This window comes from Barbus barbus (genome assembly GCF_936440315.1).
Source record: "Barbus barbus genome assembly, chromosome: 19".
In the NCBI taxonomy this organism is placed as follows: Eukaryota; Metazoa; Chordata; class Actinopteri; order Cypriniformes; family Cyprinidae; genus Barbus; species Barbus barbus.
The window spans coordinates 19,596,606-19,618,323 of NC_136747.1; the positions used below are offsets into that span (position 1 = coordinate 19,596,606).

At 38.5% G+C, this 21,718-nt stretch overlaps 2 protein-coding genes across 4 annotated transcripts; one reads left to right on the top strand and one right to left on the bottom strand.

Moving 5' to 3' along the window:
• Positions 1 to 353: 353 nt before the first annotated feature.
• Positions 354 to 11,638, top strand: LOC306885796 (uncharacterized protein; the record flags this gene model as incomplete). The annotated part of the gene is made up of 17 exons (XM_079442585.1): positions 354 to 456; positions 1,461 to 1,567; positions 1,654 to 1,764; positions 1,860 to 1,904; positions 2,006 to 2,032; positions 3,255 to 3,326; positions 5,449 to 5,511; positions 5,654 to 5,680; positions 5,788 to 5,832; positions 6,074 to 6,109; positions 6,232 to 6,312; positions 7,708 to 7,804; positions 9,225 to 9,358; positions 9,825 to 9,944; positions 10,362 to 10,488; positions 10,715 to 10,817; positions 11,569 to 11,638. The coding sequence occupies 17 exons, from the start codon at positions 354 to 356 to the stop codon at positions 11,636 to 11,638; spliced, it is 1,368 nt and encodes a 455-aa protein (XP_079298711.1).
• A 509-nt stretch (positions 11,639 to 12,147) lies between these two features.
• On the bottom strand, positions 12,148 to 21,352 carry wipf3 (WAS/WASL interacting protein family member 3). Of its 3 annotated transcripts, none has more exons than XM_079442626.1 (8): positions 20,928 to 21,352; positions 18,860 to 18,951; positions 18,001 to 18,133; positions 16,226 to 16,402; positions 15,335 to 16,129; positions 14,566 to 14,706; positions 14,249 to 14,350; positions 12,148 to 13,207 (listed from the first exon to the last, which is right to left on the bottom strand). In XM_079442626.1, exons 2-8 carry the CDS (start codon positions 18,938 to 18,940, stop codon positions 13,167 to 13,169), a joined length of 1,470 nt encoding a protein of 489 aa, XP_079298752.1. In that variant the 5' UTR covers positions 18,941 to 18,951; positions 20,928 to 21,352; the 3' UTR covers positions 12,148 to 13,166. The 3 variants fall into 3 exon arrangements, 2 of the variants coding, with proteins under 2 accessions (XP_079298752.1, XP_079298753.1); XM_079442627.1 differs by lacking the exon at positions 20,928 to 21,352 and adding an exon at positions 19,669 to 19,798; XR_013785580.1 differs by having other exon boundaries at positions 12,150 to 13,207; positions 14,566 to 14,722; positions 20,928 to 21,046.
• Positions 21,353 to 21,718: the final 366 nt, after the last annotated feature.

Sequence of the window (21,718 nt, forward strand, 5' to 3'; positions counted from 1 at the left end):
CAAAAAAAACAGTCGTTCTTGTCCTGAAGTTTATCTGTCAGTTTGTTGGCGTGTGGTATTAAGTGTATAGTGGTAGTATGGGGGTCTAATCTTGGCATGAGGGGCTGGAGAGGGCGGATCAGATGTCAGATCCCTGACTGTAATAGCAGTCGCGCCTGGAGATTCCCACAGACTCCGTGGGAAGCATTCTTACGACTTAATAACACAGCCACACTGACAGACGAGACCGAGACAGCAGAAAATAGGGTGAGAGAGAGAGAGAGCTGCTGGCATTTTAAGCTGGATGGGGCTCGAGCACAGGAGGGCTGGTACCGACTCAGATCTGTGTATTTTTGACACACTCATATAGGAACATGGCCATGAGCAGGATTGGGATACCGCTGCAGTTTCTGCTGTACTCGGTGTCAGCCTACCTTTCACCGTACAATCTGGAACATATCCTCCCGATTCCTACAGGTATGAGAGCGCGTGAGGGGTTATCAGTTTGTGATAATAAAGAGAGCGTGTGGCTTGTGATATGTTTGCGTATGTATCCAGCTTTTCATATAAATATAGTTTTAGATAGATAATATAGCTAGACAGGTCAATGTATTGCATATATTTCAAAAAAATATATTAAAATCTTGTTACTTATTACATTATATTTTACATGCAGTATAGGGCCCAAACGCTTTACATTATTTTCTCGGTTTTTAATAAATTTTTTTAATTAATAATTTTCAGTTGTAAATTATATTATCAGCATAACAATTTGAACGAAAACTGGTGCAAAATCTGTAAATGTAAATTTGCTTGTTGATAAGTGATATAGAAACTGTGCACTTAACTAATAAATATCTTTATTCGTTAAACGTCATAATGTTTTTTACCCCACTGTTTATTTTCGACATTATTTTTTAATAATGTTATATATAGTAATATTTATAATTATATTTATATATAAATAATATTTATAACACATTTTATATGCATATTGTATGCATGTATCTTTTATATAATGTATGCACATATCTTTAATATTTTATGTAATGTATACATGTATCTTTAATATGCAGGTGTGGATTTGGTTGCACATTGGGATTAAAATTACTTTATTAAAAATACATAACATATTGAACTATATTTACATTGTCTATGCTGTGGTGACATTTATCAATTGTATGCTTTGTAATTTATACAGTTAGTGTAGATCATCTTGTGATTAATTCATGTTCTATATTTCATCTTAAAGGTGTTGCATGTTTTATCAGGCTTCATATTTCCCAAGTGATATTAAGTCTTGTTCAGATCTTATGTTGAATTCTATGTTGTCATTCATCCATATGTATCCATTCTCTATTGGGTGCATTTTTCATATAGTTTTTAAAAGCATTTCAGCTAAACAGCAGTGCTATTCCTCCACAAGTATTTTTGCCAGTAAGATTATTGACTATTAATGTCTCTAGTGGTTTATTCTTTAGACCGGGATCCAAATGGTATCTTGAAAAGATTTGACCCTTGTTGTCTGCTGACCCCGCCTCCCCCTCCTTTGTTCCCGCCCCCTCCTGGTGTCTGGAAAAGAGAGCCTGTGAGTGACATAACATTAGTATACATAATTCTAACAGCAGGAAATGACAGCATGTCTGTTAATCCACCATTTATCTATTTTTCAAGACCTTGCCTAGTCGTGTGGAGGGGATGAGCGTAAGAGAGGAGGATGGGGAGCAGGTGAAGGAACTCTGTGTGGCGGGACCACCAGGACCTCCTGGACCTGTTGGACCACAGGTAAGGAACACAAAGAATTAGCGAAGTCCCTCCCTAGATTACTAAGCAAAATGGAGAACAAAATATATGAATTCATAGGTTTTACTTTGTTTTAGGGTCACACTGGCATCCCAGGGATGGAAGGACCCAAAGGCGATAAGGTGAGATGGTCAAACATCCGGTTTACAAGGAATCAGTTGCTTATGGGTCTGTTAATTGTGAAGTCTTTTATAAAACTGAATTGTTCTTCCTTTCACTTTAGGGTGACATCGGAAGACCAGGGTCAAAGGTCAGATTCTCATCTTTGATCTTCTAAAGTATTTATTCATTATTGTGCACCGAATGCATGATGGAAAGTCAGGGATGGCTTCCAGTCTTCATAGAGCACATGGAGCAGAAATCTTGGTTCACACATCTTTTTTATATCATTTCTGTCATATAAAATATCTCTGTTTATGACGAGAAAGGTTGCGTTTTGCAGACCAGTATGCTGCTTATGACATGCTCTCTTGGTGCATGTAATAGTTTTACAGGGTGTCAGGCCATGTGCTCTTTCATTGGCTGCAGTGCACTGCAGTTCTGCCCTGTAATATTACTTAGTGCTGAACTCAGACATTAATCTCAGTCCCGCACTGCTGCACTCAGTCAAAACACACACAGCAATTTAATTGCACTGAACTCCTAAGCACCTCAAGCGAAAAGAGGCAAGGAGATTGAAGCACAGAACGTTTTATGGGAGACTGCAAAAATATTTTTCTTAATCAGATTTTTTGTCCTGATGTCCATTAAAAATATAAAAACATTTACCTGAGAACCCCTACATAAAATTAAACACTTATTATCAGAGAAAATATATTTTTGGAATAAATAAATTTTCATTTTATTTTTGTTTATTATTGGCATTTTTTGTTAGGGAAATGTGTAATACAATTACTTCAAGATGGGGTCAGTAAGATTTTTAAAATGTTTTTGAAATTAGTCTCTTATGCTTACTAGTATTATAATATGAATAGCTAATATCCTCTTACAGTAAATGTAGCTGTTCATGACATTGTTTTATTTCATTATAATGCAGTTGCTGCCTTTTTATGAATTGTTACTTATTCATGTCTGTTACACTGATTTTACCATACTTTTACCATGGGTAAAGGGTTTGCGTTGTGCCCTAGAATATATATATATATATATATATATATATATATATATATATATATAGTACAGATAGGGGATAGAAATAGTTTCTAGTGTTAAAAGCAAAAGAGGGAGTGTTTGAGTATAAAGAACCTGGAACACACTCAAAAAGAAGCAGAAGGATTAGATAGGCTGATGTATTAAAGGAATGAAGAGGACTGCTGAGAGGCAGGGATGCTGAGTAGGAGCTTTGTCTTTGATTAAAGCTGCCCTGTACACTCAGCACTTCAGCTGCACTGCCAGATCTGGCTGGGTTGTGGTTGCGGTGGGTGTATAAAAGCAAAATAGCACACAAATATTTCTTCTCTTTGTCTTTGTAGGGTCGTACTGGGCGTCCGGGTCTGCCTGGGAAACCAGGTTCTGCAGGGCTACCCGGCCCAGAGGGACCTAAGGTGGGTGAGTTTTACTATCTGACACCATCTGACCCAAGTAATTAAGCCACATACTGCACTAACATAATTAACAGGGGTCATCGGATGCAAAATTCACTTTATAAGTTGTTTCAACAAAAATGTGTGTTGGAAGTGTGTGTACACATCCATCCTATAATGATAAAAATCCACCCAGTGTTTTTTTTAAAATCCCTATTTTAAAATACCCTTTCTGAAATCAGGCCGTTTTGAGAGCCCTGTCAGAATGACATAGTTCTGTACAGGCCCCTCCCACGATAGTTGATTGACAAGACCCGCCCTGAGTGAGCTGAGAGCTGTCCACCTGCAGGGGAAGACAAGATGTCTCAGATTAAGCAATTGAAGTGTTTAGTTGTTGAATGTAATAATGAATATAGCAGTCGTCGGTTACTCCCGACATCTGAGCCGCTGAAGACGCAGAGGATTAACGTTACTTTGGCTTTGAAGTGAATGCACCGATCCCGATCTGCCTAAATGCGTCTATGTTAGCACTAATCATTCGTGATCCAGCTTTATCTACAGAAGAAGTGAGTATAAGGGTTTTTATGAATCTTTGCAAATCGCCTTTCCTAATAATGTGCTAGTTAGCCAGTTTCACGGCTGAAGTTTAGTATGCTCCATAGATATATATACCTAGATGCCTCAATCAACTGTTTCTATGGGCCGCGATACATAAGCCATCCGCCATTTTTCGAACGGTCTGCAAATCTTTGAGTGCATTGACTGTATTTATACGCTTGTATATCTTTGAATATTCATTGATTATTATGGTTAATGCGAGATGGCTGATGCGTCAACGTATCTGGAGCGGTCGAATAGGGAATCTACACATATCTATGGTCTGCTTGTCACTCCACGGAAGAGAGGGGCGGAGTCAGCCACTAGGATTTAAAGAAACATGGACTAGATCAGCGAGCTGAAGACAGAGCTGATTTTGACTGGGTAAAGGAGGTGTTTTTTACACTACCATTGAGAAATTTTAATCACAGTACACTGCCCTCCAAAAGTTTGGAAACACCCCTGGAAAAGTGTGGTTTTGGTATCAGCATAAACCCTTAGCATTTTTTGGTGCAAATACATTAAAGTAATTTTACATTATCATTGAAGACCAGCAATAAAACATAATAATGGCAATATATACATGTCAAAGTCAGACAAGCCCCTTTGCCAGCTGTGATGCCTGGTTACTGGTTTAAACTTGGCCCAGGTTTTTAAAAGATTTTTGGGCCAGCACACATTAATACTGTAGCTTCAACAATTGTTTGCCAATTCAAAGTCAATGTTTGAATAAGCTGACAGCTCGGATAATAGCTGCTAATGGTGGATATTTTGATGAATCGCAAATTTTAGTTTTTTCCAAGAATAAACTGTTTATGTAATAAAAATATGTTTTTGTAGTTTGTGTTGTCCCTTATCAGTGCAAAATTATCACAAATTAAAAAGGATTCATGCCAATATTGTCCAAAACCCCAGTTTTCTAGGGCATTTCCAAACTTTTGGAGGGCAGTGTATGTTACAGACCTTTCATTAAGAACCTAAAGAATCATATCAACTTGTGTAAAATGGGCATCCGATGACCCCTTTAAAAGGATAGTTCACCCAAAAATAAACATTATGACATTAATTACTCACCCTCATGTCGCTCCAAAGCCATACAACCTTCGTTCATCTTCGGAACACAAATGAAGATATTTGGATGAAATCCAAGAGCTTTCTGTCCCTGCATAGAGAGCAATGTCATTACCATATTCAAGGCTCAGAAAAGTAGTAAGGACATCATTCAAATTTATTTTATCCATGTCTTTATTACCCTCCTGGGCCTTGAACACGGTAATGGCATTGCTGTCTATACAGGGTCAGGGAGAGCTCTGTGATTTCATCAAAAATATCTGAACAAAGGTCTTACGGGTTTGGAATGACATTAGGGGCAATTAATGACTGAATTTTCATTTTTGGGTGAACTATCCATTTAAGCTGACAAGACATATGTTATCACTGTCTCCCTTAAAGAGCCTGGTCTTAATCATTATTGTAAATGACTGTATCAAACTAAAAATAGCTCATTGAAGCCTATTTGATTGTTTATATATGACCTCATTGGCAGGGAGAGAAAGGAGACCCAGGGCTGATGGGAATGCCAGGAATGAGGGGACCACCTGGACCTAAAGTGAGTCACGTTCTCCAGGTGTAACTGGTGTACAACTGAAGTAATGGAGTCAAGAGTTTTGGAGTTTTATTTTATGAATAACATTTTATATCTCCTCTTAATGAGAAAAGGTAAATAATAATTGTCTTCTCTGTCCAATTAGGGCTTGCCAGGCCATAAGGGTGAGAAGGTACTGTACACCTGTTAAACTCAGCCTAAATGTTTCTTTCCCTTTGTAAAGTTATGGGACTGAACTTTATATTACATAACTCTCTGTACATACTGTTATGGTTTCAGGGAGCACGGGGGTATTCTGGACCTGCAGGTCCAAAAGGAGACGAGGTTAGAGACTAGAAAAATCTGTTTCTAGACATTAGGGTTCCTTATTAATGGTGTTTCCCCTAGAAAAAAGCAACATGCTAAAATTCTTGGAACATGCTATCAATCACCTAGCAGCTACCCAAAACACCCTAGTAACTCAGTAGCGACATACTTAAAATGAATGAATATGTAGAATTGAAATGTAAGCACTCACTCTCTCACTCACTCATATTCACTTTTGTATCTGGTCTGCTCACTTTAGGGAGTGAATGGACTGCCTGGGATGCTGGGACAGAAGGTATGACGTGACATTTTAACCATTAACATCAATCTCATACATGTAACGCTAATATGTTTTGAATGTCACTGATCTGACTCGCTCCTTCTCTCTGAACCTCCCCCTCCTCGTCACTCCCCCAGGGTGAAATGGGACCCAAGGGTGAGCCTGGCGTCCCAGGCAAACGTGGCCCTACAGGACGACCAGGCAAGAGAGGCAAGCAGGTGAGGACACGCAGCATTCTGCTCTACATCAGAGGTCCAGTCTGTTTTGATACTGAGACCTTGAGTCTCTGAGTGATGATAAGGGAGTGGATTATTGGCAGAAGAAGCTGCGGGCATATTTAAAACCCGCATACTCGCACGGTTAACCTGTCCCGCCCAGTCAGGGGGTCAGTCTGTGGCTGAGTGTGTGTTTGTGTGTGCCATTTCGTAAGTAACCCGAGGAGCTGAAATTCTCACCGAGCTGGTAGCTGGATTTGCAGGGCCTCTGATGTTGGGTCCAGCCCTGCCGCTCATGTTTCCAAGCTCTTGTATTACACTGCGGATAGGCACTTCCTGGGAATGTCTTAACTAACTGCTGGGAAATACCAGGACTATTACCATAGGCTATACCCAGCAAAGATTCCAACTATCAATCAGCTCAGCGCTGTGACACATCCACATTTAAGGTTCCTTAGATCACTGCACAGGCCTCAGATTTGAATGTCATTTCAGCACCTGCAACTAGTTTGATGCACTGACTTTGTGTGTGTGTGTGTGTGTGTGTGTATATATATATTGTTACAAAATATTTCTATTTTAAATGCACATTAAAAAGATCCTGAATAAGAAATATGTTTCCACAAAAATAGTAATCAGCACAACTATATTAATTACAATTTTTTTGAGCACTAAATCAGCCTATTATAATGGTTCCTGAAGGATCATGTGACACAGAAGACTTGAGTAATGACTGCTGAGTAAAATTCAGCTTTGCCATCACAGGAAAACATACGTTTTAAAATATTTTAAATACCATTATAATAATATTATACAATATTAGATTAGATTAGATTAGATTCAACTTTACTGTCATTGCACATGTAAGGTACAGGGCAACGAAATGCAGTTTGCATCTAACCAGAAGTGCAATAAGCAGAGGTACAGGATATACAGTGCCTACAATATATTACATATGCACAGAAATATACAGATAAGGCAGTACTATGGACATAATTTACAAATTTTTAAATACTATCTGTTTGATATACAGATGGGTGATATGAACATATACAGATGGATTATGCAGTAAATGTATGTACACTATGAGCAAAAACTATGAACATAATTACAAATGGATATGAATAAGCTATATATTAAGATATATAAACACTAGTGCAACGAACACTGAAAGTGCATAGAAAATAAACAGTTTTTACTGCATTTTTGATCAAATAAATGTAGCCTTGGTGAGCATAAGAGACATTTAAAAAATATTATCTACCCCAAACTTTTAAACGGTACTGTATATGTATGTATATAAACCTAAATATTGGAGAGGTTTTATTGTTTTGTTTTGTTGTTTTGATGTAGATGAGTCAATGGGTTTAGCTCAATTATTTATGCATTCTGGCATAGGGGCCTGATGGAGACAGAGGTTTTCCAGGGCCAGTGGGTCCCACTGGTCCACCTGGACCCAGGGGCCACCCAGGACCTCCTGGGGTACCTGCATCAGGTGAGATAACATATATTGGATTGGATTGGATTGGATTCAATTTATTGTCATTGCACATGTAGGTACAAGGCAACGAAATGCAATAAAGAAGAAGAAATACAGCATAACATGAGGAAAGAGAGGAGAAAAAAAATTGTCCTCACACTACGCTCCTGGACGAGAGTGCAGTGTGAGAACAGACAAAAACCTCAGCATAAAGCACAGTCAACACAGGAACATAACTTGCATAGTAATCCTAGTTCAGACGAAACAGCCATCCGGCCAGCAGCCATTACAGCGCAAACACACGGACCCGTTATCACTGACAGGATGAAGCGACGAAGGCGTGGGATGGGGGTAGGGAGGTGTATGAGTGTGTGTATGTGTAAGTTCGTGTGAGTTCGTATGCCTTGAAATCCGTTTCGCCAGCACTCCAAACCAGTCGACTCAGTTCGCAGGTTGTGATGCGACATAGCAATTGCCATGGAAACGACCTTGGACAGAGCACAAGCGCCCGACAATAACAAGGTGTTTGATGAGGGGAGGGAATGGAAGAAAGAGCGTCTCCCTGCAGTATTCACCGGAGAGTTGATACCAGAGCGGCCTTGCCAAGCTGTTCTGTTGTGGGAAGCCGGAAAGAGATAAGATTGTTTTGTCTTAGGGCGAACAGCTGTCTTCCAGTTTCACAGCTATTCTCATTGTCCATTCTGATCTGCTTGTCCATCAATTTTCTTTCCAAAGCCGAGAGCTTAGCCGTGATCGAATCCATATTGCGGTTAATCGCCTCTGTCTCCGAGGCGACCGCTCTGCCTACAGCCTCCATCATGACGGGCAGCCGTGAGAGGTTTTGGATAGCCAGTCCCGTCTCCTTAATTTTCTGATAATTTAGGGCAACGCCTAATCCAAATAGCAGAAACCCAGTTATCATTGTTCCGAATAAGAAGATGTCTTCAATGTCCTCCACGGAGAGAGCCGCCAGACACACGACCCGCCATCTCTCCCATGCGTCCATCGTGTAGCCAGCAGCAAACGTCCCAGCGGGACATTCCGGTTCTCCAGATCCCGCTTTCCTAGTCGAGAAGATGGTGTCAATTGCGTTAAGAGACCAGTTGATCAGATCCATAATTTCGGTTTTGTAAATAGTGCAGCGAGAGTCTCTTAAGAAGGACAGGACAATACAAGAGAGCAAGCAGGGAAGTTCAGGAGGGAGGGAGGGAAGAAAAATGTGACCGCCTTCGAACAGAGCCAAACGAATATATGCAAACCATTTATTTCTGAATCACCTTTGAGGATGTCTGCAGATCTGAAGAAAGGTTTTTGAACATTCTGGTCTTTTAAGCAGAGATATTGATAAGTAAATCAGTGCATTTCTGTTCTAAATTAACAGCGATGTCTGATGAAATCTAAATGCTTTTGTTTGTTGGTATCTCATGATAATCAGGGCTGTTTGTAGTTGGAGAAAAAGGTGAGAAGGGATTGCCTGGTCCTCCTGGAGTCTGCGACTGCAGCTTCCCTTCTCTCAGTCAACCCAGTGCCCCGTTACAACACCGTAACAAATATGACAAAGTTCCAGCGGTAAGACACCCACACTCTCAAATGAGTTTTTTTATGCTGAGGACTTCCCATTTACATCTATACTTTATATGATAATGTAAATATTACTTCTGTAATGTGAGGTAAAAGATGGGCACTACATACCAAAATGAATCACAACTAAATACAAGTTAGCTAAAAGGTAAATGATAAATAGTAAATGTAAAATAATAAATTGTAAAATAATAAAGAGACCTTGTATTTACCCCCCATTCCACTGCCTGCTAACATATTATTTAGTCCCTTAATTGAGCTGTTTTCATTGTGCGGAATTCTAGATGATTTGGGGTTTTATTTTCATTCTGGGTAACTTGATGCACACACATTGTTCCCATTCAACAAGCCAAATATGACATAAGATCAAATTTAATTTGCGTATTTATAATGGAATCAATAAGCCTGTCAGTCTTTATATCTGCTTCTTGATCAGTTTGTGTTTCCTGCTCAGATATTCGTTGTGGGCAGCGAGGAAGAGCTAAAAGGTCTCCAGGAAGATAACGCACTTGCCTTCAGGAAGGATCAGAGGTCTCTTTACTTCAGAGAAGTAAATGGATGGGAGCCCATTCAGGTACAGGGTCATTTTGAATACACTGCTATGAAGTCGTGGTCTAATGGTTAGAGAGTCGGACTTGTAATCCAAAGGTTGCAGGTTCGAGTCCCCGGCCGGCAGGGATTGTAGGTGGGGGGAGTGAATGTCCAGCGCTCTCTCCACCCTCAATACCACGACTGAGGTGCCCTTGAGCAAGGCACCGAACCCCCAACTGCTCCCCGGGCGCCGCAACATAAATGGCTGCCCACTGCTCCGGGTGTGTGTTCACGGTGTGTGTTCACTGCTGTGTGTGTGTGTGCACGTTGGATGGGTTAAATGCAGAGCACGAATTCCGAGTATGGGTCACCATACTTGGCAGTATGTCACTTCACTTCACTTGAAACATGCAGCCATATTGGTATTTTTCGGAACAACATCATGCTGTTTGTATTTTAGCTGATGCCACTCCAGGCGACCGAGAGGATGAAGGATGGGAATGGAGTCTGTGGTGATGGAGAGGTGCAGGAACTCAATGGGGAAGAATGCGACGACGGAAACAAGGTTGTTACGGATGACTGCGTAGGTGAGTCACATGATCACAGAGACAACCGCATTCTGAATATATGAAAATGCCTAAACATAAAATTAATTAGTGGTAAATTTATCTTGTTTTGAGGATTATTTCGATTTATAAAGAAAATCAGCACTCACATTTTCTTGGATTAGTCTGTTTAGTCTTATCAGTCCTCTTTCTCTTCACTCACTCCACCTCTGTCTCTTTCCTGTTCTTTATCTTTCTTTGTGTGTAGGCTGTAAAAAGGCATACTGTGGCGATGGATATCGTAATGAGGGTGTGGAGGAGTGTGACGGGAAAGACTTCGGTTACCAGACCTGCAAATCATATCTGCCCGGGTATGCACACCACAAGCACACACACACACACACATACATACACACACACACACGTTTGTTTTTGTGAAAAGTGGGGACATCCCATAGGCGTAATGGTTTTTATATTGTACAAACTGTATGTGCTATTGCCCTACACCTAAACTTAGCCCTCACAGGAGACTGTGCATTTCAACTTTCCTCAAAAAAACCTCACTCTGTATGATTTATAAGCGTTTTGAAAAGTGGGGACATGGGTCAATGTCCTGAAAAGTCACCTTCATCTTGTAATACCTGTGTCGTGCCTGTCATTATACAAATTTATGTCCTCATTTGTCACAAAAACGTGCGCACACGCACATTCATGTGCATATTTAAAATGGTTGGGTTTGGGTAGACTTATTTATAATCAACAGAAATGTGAAGCTGAACTTTATTATTATTATTATTTTAATTTTTATATTTAATTATTTTTATTTTAATGAGTAATTATTGTTGATTTTTTTTTTTTTAAATAACAATCTTTTTGCCTTCACTAATTTATTTTACATGGCTCTGGGTGTAACTATAAAAAGTACAAATATTTCTCAATTAATATGATTTAATAACAGCAGTATGCATGTTAATTATAGAAAAGCAAAATCCTTTTAAAATAGTTTTAGATGGAGTACAGCATGTCACGCTGCAGGACATGTCAGCCTCCAAAAAGTCTTTCATGTCAACACCCAATATGATGGATGTTTAAGGGCTCTCTCTTATCTTTTTGTACAAATAGCACCTTTGGGCAGCTCAGGTGCACCGACTCCTGTTTCATCGACTCAACCGGCTGCAAATACAGGACCTGAGGCCTACAAAAGTCACACATTCACACAGACACACACAGATATGAGGGAGAGCCTGCTGAGATCAAAAGTGATTTAGCAGATGACCTGAGAGGATTTGGCTGTTTCTGTCTCCGTCACCTCTCTAGACACACACACATTATAAGGTTCAACTCAGCGGGTACGGTACTATTTGCAGTACCGCTTGTTGATGCTGCTAGTATGTTTTAAGTGGCAGCTGAGCTGGTGGATGAATGTTTTAGGACCTGTGTAATGAAAAGACGTTATGATTTAAATTAATGTATAATATGTTTATATGAAACGTATTTATTTGTTTGTTGGTATTGCAAATGCATGACTATGTCTGTGCATGCTTCTGTATGTGTATCATGATCTTGTTCCCAAGAGACTAAGCAGTATTTTGCTGGTATGTGCCTTGTAAAGCATGCATTGTATTAATTGTATTTATTTATTTTTTTATTTATTGAACTGAACTTTTATGAAAAGATACCTAATAATTCACAGAAACAAGTATGTCTTGTAATGTTTATTTGGGTTAAATGAAGATTTATTCAGTCAGAGCAATAAATTGCAAGCATGTCCAGTGGGTGGCACTGTTTCTCAGTGTCTCACATGTGTCCTTCCTCTTGATTCAGAGCTTTAATACAGCATTTCATACTGGCACAGATTTCAAATACAGATAGATTTAAAAATGAAACCTAGAATAAGGAAAAACAAAGAGTAGTTTTTCTTTGGTGTATTAGAAAGTCTTGATTTGATGAGTTAGATGAAGCGTTAGTAACAAAGGGCTCCAGCAGCCACAAGAATCAAAAACAGGACAATATTGTGTAATAAACTCTTTTAGAAATGTAATTTCATTTACTTTTCCATCATAGTTTCATCCATTTCAACCATGTATTCTGTTCACCTTGAGCCTAAAACATGGTTTCACTCTTAGTGGTTAACTTTCCTCCCTTTTACAAAAACTGATGCCCTATACTATTAAAACAGTAATGACTGCAAGATTTCTCTAGTATGCATAGATTTAACATTATTTCCTTTTGCCCTATTTTATATCTCCATTTTTTTTATCATTTTTATTCTGTTAGTAGTCTAATAATTTGCCCTTTTAGTCCATTCAGGGTATGTTAATGGCTGCTAGGATAATTAATAAAAGCCTCGTCAAGTGTGATAACCAAAAATATTAGGCATAATATATTTGTTCCAGAAACATATTGAATGTTAAAACACTTATTATTGACTGAAGAAAATTAATTAGATAGGTAAACACTTTTTATAAGAATCAGGGGTTTTAACATGGCTGCAGCTGTAATAGGAAACTCTTTCTTGAAATGTGTATGACATAAAAAAAAAACATTAGTTTTACATCAAACTAGAATGTTTTCACAGATAATGCAGTTGAGACTGATAAAGTGGTGCTTGAGTGACTTGACCTACAGATTTATTTGGCTGCTGTTCTTCACTGACGATGAGGATGATGCTTAAAATATGTCCTGAAACAGGTTAGCACCAAACTTCATATTGCCCTATTTCATCTTAAATGAGTCCTCATGGCAGGAGGTTGTGGTTTGACTGTGAAAGCAAAACAGGACGAGTTAATTTTCAATAAGACAGGTAATTTCAGTGTTTCTTTGTTTTTAAATGAATCAACTGAGGAACTGATAAAACTATTTATTTTCAGTTTTGTATGCACAATTGTTTCATCTTGGATCTGATAATAACTGGATCCTGAAACAAACCGTTTACACTGAAACAGAGACTTGTAGACAGTATACACCACCATTCGACAGTTTGCGGTTGGTAAGATGTGTTCAGTGACAATCTCTAATGTTCACCAAGTCTCTATTTTTATCAAAAATACAGTAAAAACAGAAATAATGTGAAATATTATTACAATTACAATTTTTGTCTTATCCTGAATCACTATGGTATTGTAATAAATGCTTATATTCAGACTATTTTAGACCTGTATGGACGACAACCGCTGTGGCATAGCCCAGTTTTCTATTTTAAATTGTAATTGATTTAAATTGTTTACCTATCTTTTTTATCATTATCATTGTTGAAAACACTTCTTTGATGAATAGGAATTTCAAAAGAACAGCATTTATTTAAAATATAAATATTTTGTAACAAATCTTTACTGTCAATTTTTGATTAATTTAATTTGAGATTAATAATTTAATGTGAGAATAATAATAAAAAAAATGTATACAAAAAGATTCTATTAATTTCTTTCACTTAAAGAACCTAAATTTATTTTTTAAGTTCATCACTGTGTGAGCATCATAATACATATATCTAAAAAGGTGTTAATATGCTGATTTTTTGCTGTCAAATTCAAACACATTGATACTAAATATATTCTCTCATCCTATTATAACCTGCTTTTTTGCCCCTCTAATTTTAGGCTACTTTATACATGTAGTTGAGTATAAAGCAAAGGCAATATTACAATTGTATAAATATTTTTAAAAATAAATAAATAATATAGATAAGATCATCTGCCTCAGGCCTGTCTAAATGAACAGAGGCAACATTGTGAGCACTGTCATTTAACAGAAACTTCACCTTTCCTGGCATACACTCTCACATACAAAGAAGTTGTTGTACCTCTGTTCTCCTTGCTGGGGTAGGTACGTGGGAAGGGCCTGAACTCTTCAGGAGGGGGGAAGTCCTCAATAGGATGGAAGTGAAACTTCGATTCAAAGTCATCTGGAAAGCAGACAAAGAAAGGAAAAAATAGAAATGCTATGTTAAATTAAAGTGCTTTGCATATGTGCAATCACAAACATGCAAATACACATGCAGAAAATCATATTGTCACAGTAGTTGATTTCTAGTGTAAAAGCTTGTTGCTGTTCATCAGATGGTAATAATAGCTCATTTAGACCTTTAGCTTCATCATCAATGACAGCCTGCAGTCTCACCTAAGCTGTGCAGGTGTCCGTTGCGTACTGAGCTGGGCACAGCTGACAGTGGGAGAGGAGGAGGGGGTGGGATCCTAACGGAGAGTTCAGTGCTAGGAGACCGAGCAGGGGGAACAGGGGGTGGAGCCATCCGTGGAGCACCTGTCAGTCCAAATATCTTAATAAATGACTGATTAGTTCATCTCAGTTACGTTTTAATTTTTGTTTTTCTTCTAATATTTCTAAACAGACTACCGTTAAATTTTTTTTACAACACTTAAAAAGTCCCATTAATGTTAACTAAGATTAATTAATGATTTTGAAGTATTTTTCAATGTTAGTTCATTTTAACTGATGTAGTTAACTCATCTTAGCAGATGGAATCTTGTATTATTGTACAGTAATTACACTTTAAAAAAAAATATTCAGCAAGGATGCATTAAATTGGTCAGAAATGATAGTAAAGACAATTATGGTACAAATATTTATTTTTAAGTAAATGCTGTTCTTTTAAACTTTCTATTCATCAATGAATCCTGATTGAAAGAACAAATTTCCACATAAATATTAAGTAGCACAACTGTTTTCAACATTAATACTAATAAGAAATATTTCTTGCAGCAGCAAATCAGCATATTAGAATGATTTCTGAAGGATCATGTGACACTGAAGATTTGAGTAATGGCAGCTGAAAAATCAGCTTTGCCATCACAAGAATAAATTATATATTTTCAAAATGTATTAACACTTTAATATATAATATGTATAACAAAGGTCATTAGTCATCTACCTGCAAAACGTGGCACTGCAGGGGGTCGTCTACTGGGAGCAGTACAGGGGTAAGATGGTGGCAAAGGTGGTACACTGGGCCTGTATGTGGGTGAAGGCACGGGAGGTACTTTCTGAGGTAGTGGAGGAGGTGCTGAGGAGGAGTGACTGCATGCAAATGCAGCAGGAAGAGGAGGTGGGGGAGGAGGCCCTAAAGGACTGTCCTTCATTTCTAACGGCCCCGAAGAAGGGGGCGGAGGGAAGAAGACTCCAGATGACCTGTTAGGGAGCAAGGACGGAGGTGGTGGAGGGTAGAATGACCTATCAGGGAGCATGGATGGAGGAATTGATTGAGGTAATGGAGGGGGCGGAGGGTAGAAGCCCCCAGACGATCTGTCTGGAAGTGAGAACGGAGGAACCGAGGGAGGAAGTGGAGGAGGCGGAGTCGTAGGCATGGGAATGGAGTGTGATTGGACGGGTAACCAAGTGGGTTTGGCCATTTGAGGAGGAGGGGGTGGGGGCGGGCAGGTGGGGAGAGGAGGTGGTCTGATATTGGGCCGCTCCTGAGGAGGAGGAGGAGCTGGAGGGGCAGAGGAAGGAGGAGTAGAGGACAGTTTGAAAGAAGGATGTGAAGTTTGACTTGGGGAGGGAGGGGCTGTGTATGAGGAAATAGGCCGAGTTTTAGACAGTGAGGAGGCTCTTCCCAAAGGTTTGTGGGAGGGGGAAAGATCAGGGGCGCTTCCTCTGAACCCGTCTCCCTGTGATGGAGGGTTCCAGAGAGGCTGCTTCAGGCTGGCAGTAGAGCCGGAGCGAGACACTGAAACACAAACAAGTCATATCAGAGAGTCATTCAAGATTTGTCCAGCAATGGAAAAATATAAAGCATGAGAATAAACAGATCTGACTTCAATACCTGGGTTGTGATGTGGCTGCTTGTCTCTTTGTCCGACTGGTTTGAGTACAGGAAATCCCCCAGCAAATAGTCCACCCAGAGTTGGACCAACTGCAGATGGAGCAGATCCTGCTGTGTTTGTAGAGTTTCCAGCAACCACATTTCTTCCACTGTCATCCACACCATTCACTTTAGGTTCTGCAAATACATACTTCATCATTATGCTTACTGTGATTTCACCAAGTAGACCATGTTCCTGGATCACACTGCAATACACCATTCAGATTTTAGGGTTAGATTTAGTTTTAAAGTGTTTGTTTTTTTAAATAAACCTAAAATTTTAATCTCACTTTATGGTTAGCATTAGTGTAAATGATATGATTAGGGTATATATATATATATATATATATATATATATATATATATATCAGTTACAATTTCATAGAAGACTCGAATTTTTATTACTGAATATTAAATACCATTAATAATTTAATATAAATTTTAATCTATTTAATATTTAATATCAAACGTTTTGTAATTATATATAAATTAATATTATATATATATATATATCCCTCCTCTGGTTTGATTTTTATCACAGTATCCATGATACACCAAAGTAAAACTCAAATTGTGTGGCATCAAATGCTCTAACCTAATCATGTACTTAATTTTAGCATAATTAAATAATGCCTAACGTGACACAACATGACTTAGGGAACTACAAGATCCATAAACTGTAATAACATAATATAATTTAGTTTGCCATTTTTGTTATATACATACATAAACTAAATTATAGTTATAAACTATAGTTGCAAACTATAATACATTTTCAATATCTAGTTTTCGTCTTCTTAATAGCTTCTGTTATAATAATGACCTTTTCCAGGACCAACAAAAGATAATGCCCAAGAACATCCTACTTTCAATCACATAAGGCAAGGAGACGTCGAGAGTCTCGAGACAAAGACTGATGCATAAACAGGAACTGTAAGCTGAAGTGAGCCAATTACTTTTTAATGAAAATGTCATTGTAGGGAGTGGGGCGGGGCTGAGAGCCGTGGGAACGGAGCGAGGCTGGTGGAGTTAATGATAATGAGCGACACCTGCACCACTCACCGGTCTCGAGTCCCACGGAGGAGCTCCGGAAGGATAAAAGGAGGAGTGACGACAGTGGAAGACGAGAGAGGACCAGGCCTGGACTTTATTTTGTGTTTTGTGTGTGCCAGTCGTCCGTGAGGGCCTGCCGCTTTACTTTTGTGTTTGTTTATTTTTATTATTGAACTCTTAAATGTTTCCCGGTTCCCGCCTCCTTCTTCCCGTTCTACGAACTTTGTTACAGTCATGTCTTGAGCAAAGAGAATACTGATGTCCTTTGTAATAAAGAGGAAGATGAAGAGCATTGTCAACCCCCACTTTCTGTGTGATCCTCACTCCAGCACTTCCTGAGGTCTTGGCCCTTTATCTGCCACAGTGCATTTCCATATACAGATAGAAACCTACATGTATTTGTGTGCACATGAGTGCTTTGAAGTGTGAGAACCCAATGGTTATGGACCTCGAGTTCAAATATAGCTCTGCTTAATAAACAATATTCCAGTGTTGCCATCATACAGCAGATATGAATTTTGGACTGCCAAATCAGATAATCAGGAAATGAACCTGAAATAGTGTCAGTTTAGTATTCATATTTCCCATGCTTGCAAACAGAATGGATCGTTGCCAGGTGACTAATTTCTCCTGATCAGTGTTAAAGAATTGAGTTTATGTTAATAAATTTGATTTTGACTTACTGTCAAGGACTGGTGCGCTCCGGTCATTGACTTGTGAGACCTTTTTCAGCCTCGCCCCCTTCTGAATGTCAGACAGGAGCGCACTGCGACCTCCACCCTCAGAACGCTGGATTTTAGGAGGGTCTGTCCGTGACTAAAAGAAAGATTGAAAAATTGCAACATTTTTAATGTTATGCAGTTCTAATGAGTTTCACTGTGCCATTAGTTTTCTCTGATATGGTTTTTATTGCAGTATCCATGATATACCAAAACAAAACAAAACAAAAATGGTCTAATCTAATCAGGTACTGAATTCTGAAATGACTTCCTTAAGTCTAAAATGGCATAGCGTGTGATTTAGAAAACTACAAGATTCATAAAGTGTTGAAAAGTTATCTTGAAAAATGTTTCAACTGTTTTTGTCCATATAACGAAAGTCATCGAGCCCAAAACAATAATTTCATGGTATGGACATTTTTTAAATACCTACTTTTGTGTTTTCCAGAAGAACAAAAAAAATCATACATGTTTAAAATGGAGAATAAATGATTCAGAATTTTCATTACAGGGTAAACTATCCTTTTAATGCTGGTTTTAAATGTGTTCAAAGATGTCATTTGTGTGCACATGCATTCAAACAGAAAGCCAAATCTGAACATGTGACACCTGTGCTGTATATGCCTCTGTAATTTTATCTCTAATTAATAATGCAAATCTAGCCAGGTGGTTGCCAGGAGGAACTGCGTGACAGAAACAAGAGAAAGATAGACAGGGAGAGAAAGCAACAGACAGATGGAAAAAAAGAGTCATTATACACACATTCTGATGAACTATATTACAATAATAGCTGGCTGTGAATGTGTGTGTGCACAGATCTCACTTGTGCAGGAGGTGCAGGAGCTGCAGGAGGTGGAGGTGGGGGTGGTGGAGCTGGGGGAGGTGGAGGAGGAGGGACAGGCATTGCTCAGGAACCTGAAAAAACAGTCATATATTAAATCACAGACAGTGAGACACTTGCCCACTGTATTGTACTATTTGCACTATTTGACTTTGTGTGCACTACTTGACCTCCCAGGAAGATATTTAAATTATTATAATTAAACAAATAGATAAGACAAATAGATAGTAGATAAGAGATATTAATAAAAATAAGATATTTCTAAATGTATATTGTAATTAAACTAAATTAATAGTTTAATTATAGGTATTTGAATTAATAAATAATAAATTAAATTATATTAAATTGATTTACATTTCTAAATTCAGGTTTTACCTATAACATACAAAAATTAAACTAGTTGTAAATCTATTTTGTAAATGCTGACTTACATTTAGAGTTCTAGCTAAACAAATGTGTTAAAGATCATCAAGAACGTTTCAGCACTTGTGGTTTCGACATGACTAAGCGATCTCCCCACACCCCTCTCTCTCGCCACAATTCTACAGTACATGTTCCTCTTGGCAGGAAGCTTGTCCATCACAAGATGCACCCAACAGGAACCCTCCCTTCTCTTTTAGGAAAAACAATCTCCTGCTTCCACAATGGCCAGTGAGAGGTTCCAAAGATCATCTTTTGAATAAACTGCATTTAACTCTGAACTAGGACCATCTCTAACATACAAAACACTGAACTTGACTTTTAGAAGGAACAGGCATACAAATGATCTCAGATCAGAGTAAAGTGGAAACCTTATGAAGAGCCGGAGGGGTCTGGACACAACAATGGAGTCTGTTGTTTGAGAAGTAGCTGCTCAACTTCTGGCAAGCCCAGCAGCCAATCAGAGCTATTGTGTGAGGAAGAGAAACCCGCTAAATACAGCTGAGAAATGTAGAAGGAATTTAGTTAATATGTTAATTATTAGGAATGTTTATTCTCGCCAAAATAGAGAAACATTGTGTTATTGTGGTATTGCTCCATGGAGGAAAAGGACAAATGGACAAGTTCAAGCATTAGGAAATTCTAATGTGAAATTAATTTCACATTTGCGAATGATTAAATAAATAAAATCACAACATTGTTCAAGAGTCACATGAAGAATTCAGCTATTCATCCTTTGGCCTCTTTCATGATATGACTGTCCAGATCTTGTGGGTTATACTTCATCCAGCAACAACTCTCTGTCTTTCCCTAGAGTCCCATTAACAGCTTTACCATGGAGATGTTGACATACAATGTTGTGCTGGTCCACCCATGTGGAAAATTTTTATCCACCTGTAGAGACATGCTGTATAATATCTGGCTGATGCTAATCATAACACGTGTGACTGATTTGTATTCTGTTTAAAGTATATATATACTTTATATATTTTTTTCATTCATTTCACGTGAATTTTATAACATTAGATTTAATAACCTGCTATGTTAAGTACAGTGAGAGATAGTTAAAAAGATTAAATTATTATTTAAATTAATAATTCATATGAAATTAAATAGGTTTCTATACTTAAAGGGATTCTGCCATCTGTCATCACTTATTCACCCTCCTTTCTTTACAAACTTGTATGAATTTCTTCCTTCATACAAGAAGATATTTTGAGAAAACATTTTGAGACAGTATTTTTATGTACAACTGAACATCATTGGTCAACAAAACTGTTCGGCAGTTGTTCAAATATCTTCTTTCATGTTCCACACAAGAAAAAAAAAGTCATGTATCAGGTTTGGACACAAGCTTGAGTAAACGATGGCAGAATTGTCATTATTGGGTGAACTGTCCCTTTAAAGGTCAACGTACAACACTTTAAGCATTAAAAATCCAGATACTGAACTGTCATTCGAAAAGTTGTGAAATATGACCAGACTGTCCACATTTAAGTTCAAAGACACTCACCAACAGAGTGCAGCTGAGAACACAGTCCAATGTCATATGTTAAACATAACGGTAGCAGTTCAATGGTATTATGCAAAGCCTGGTTTACTGTAATGCAGTTTTCAAAGGCCACTCTACCTTAGCGGGTTGGAAAGCTGAAGTTTCGTGCGTTTTTCTGTTCCTCCGGTGGACGCAGGGAAGTTGTCAGAGGCCAGTGGTGGCGCGAGGCTGGGTCCGCATAGCGCGCGCCTTTGACCCACGAGATAAAGTTACTTACCGCGAGCTCGTGTTATAATTAGGAAGACGCCAATGGTTTCTCGATTACTATTCTCGTCTAATTTTCCGTGAAGTACGCGACACATAAAACTGTAATTTAAAAACACTTGAAGGTGTAGAAATATGCCCTCTCCACTTGGTAAAAAACAAAAATAATCCACTAGAAATGTCTAATTTATAACACTTCGTCACACTGTCCAAATGCTGTGTCTTTGGAATTTATGTGTCAACAGAACAGGACTACAGCACGCGCACCCCGTGGTCCGCCTGTTGCGTCTAGAATGCACGCGCAACGAGAGCGCGTGCAAACTACAACACAGCAGGCAGCGCGCGGTGGGAGGCTGTCCTGTCCATGTTTCATATCATATTTTATATTATATACACACCCGAGAGTGTTTATTAAAATTCATGTAGAAAGTATGTGTCAAATTTCTGTAATGAAAATAAAACTAAAAGCCAAGGCATTTATTTGCTGTTTTACATCATATCTATTTTTTGTGCTTCAGGTGGCTGTACTCTATGCTGCGCGCGACCAGATCGCTCTCTAGTGGTAGTTTTTGACAACGCTTCGTTTGTGTGTGTGCAGAGTAGAGGCATGACTAATTAAAGATGACCTCCAAACCAGATTTGATCAGAAATGAGGTCAAGATAGT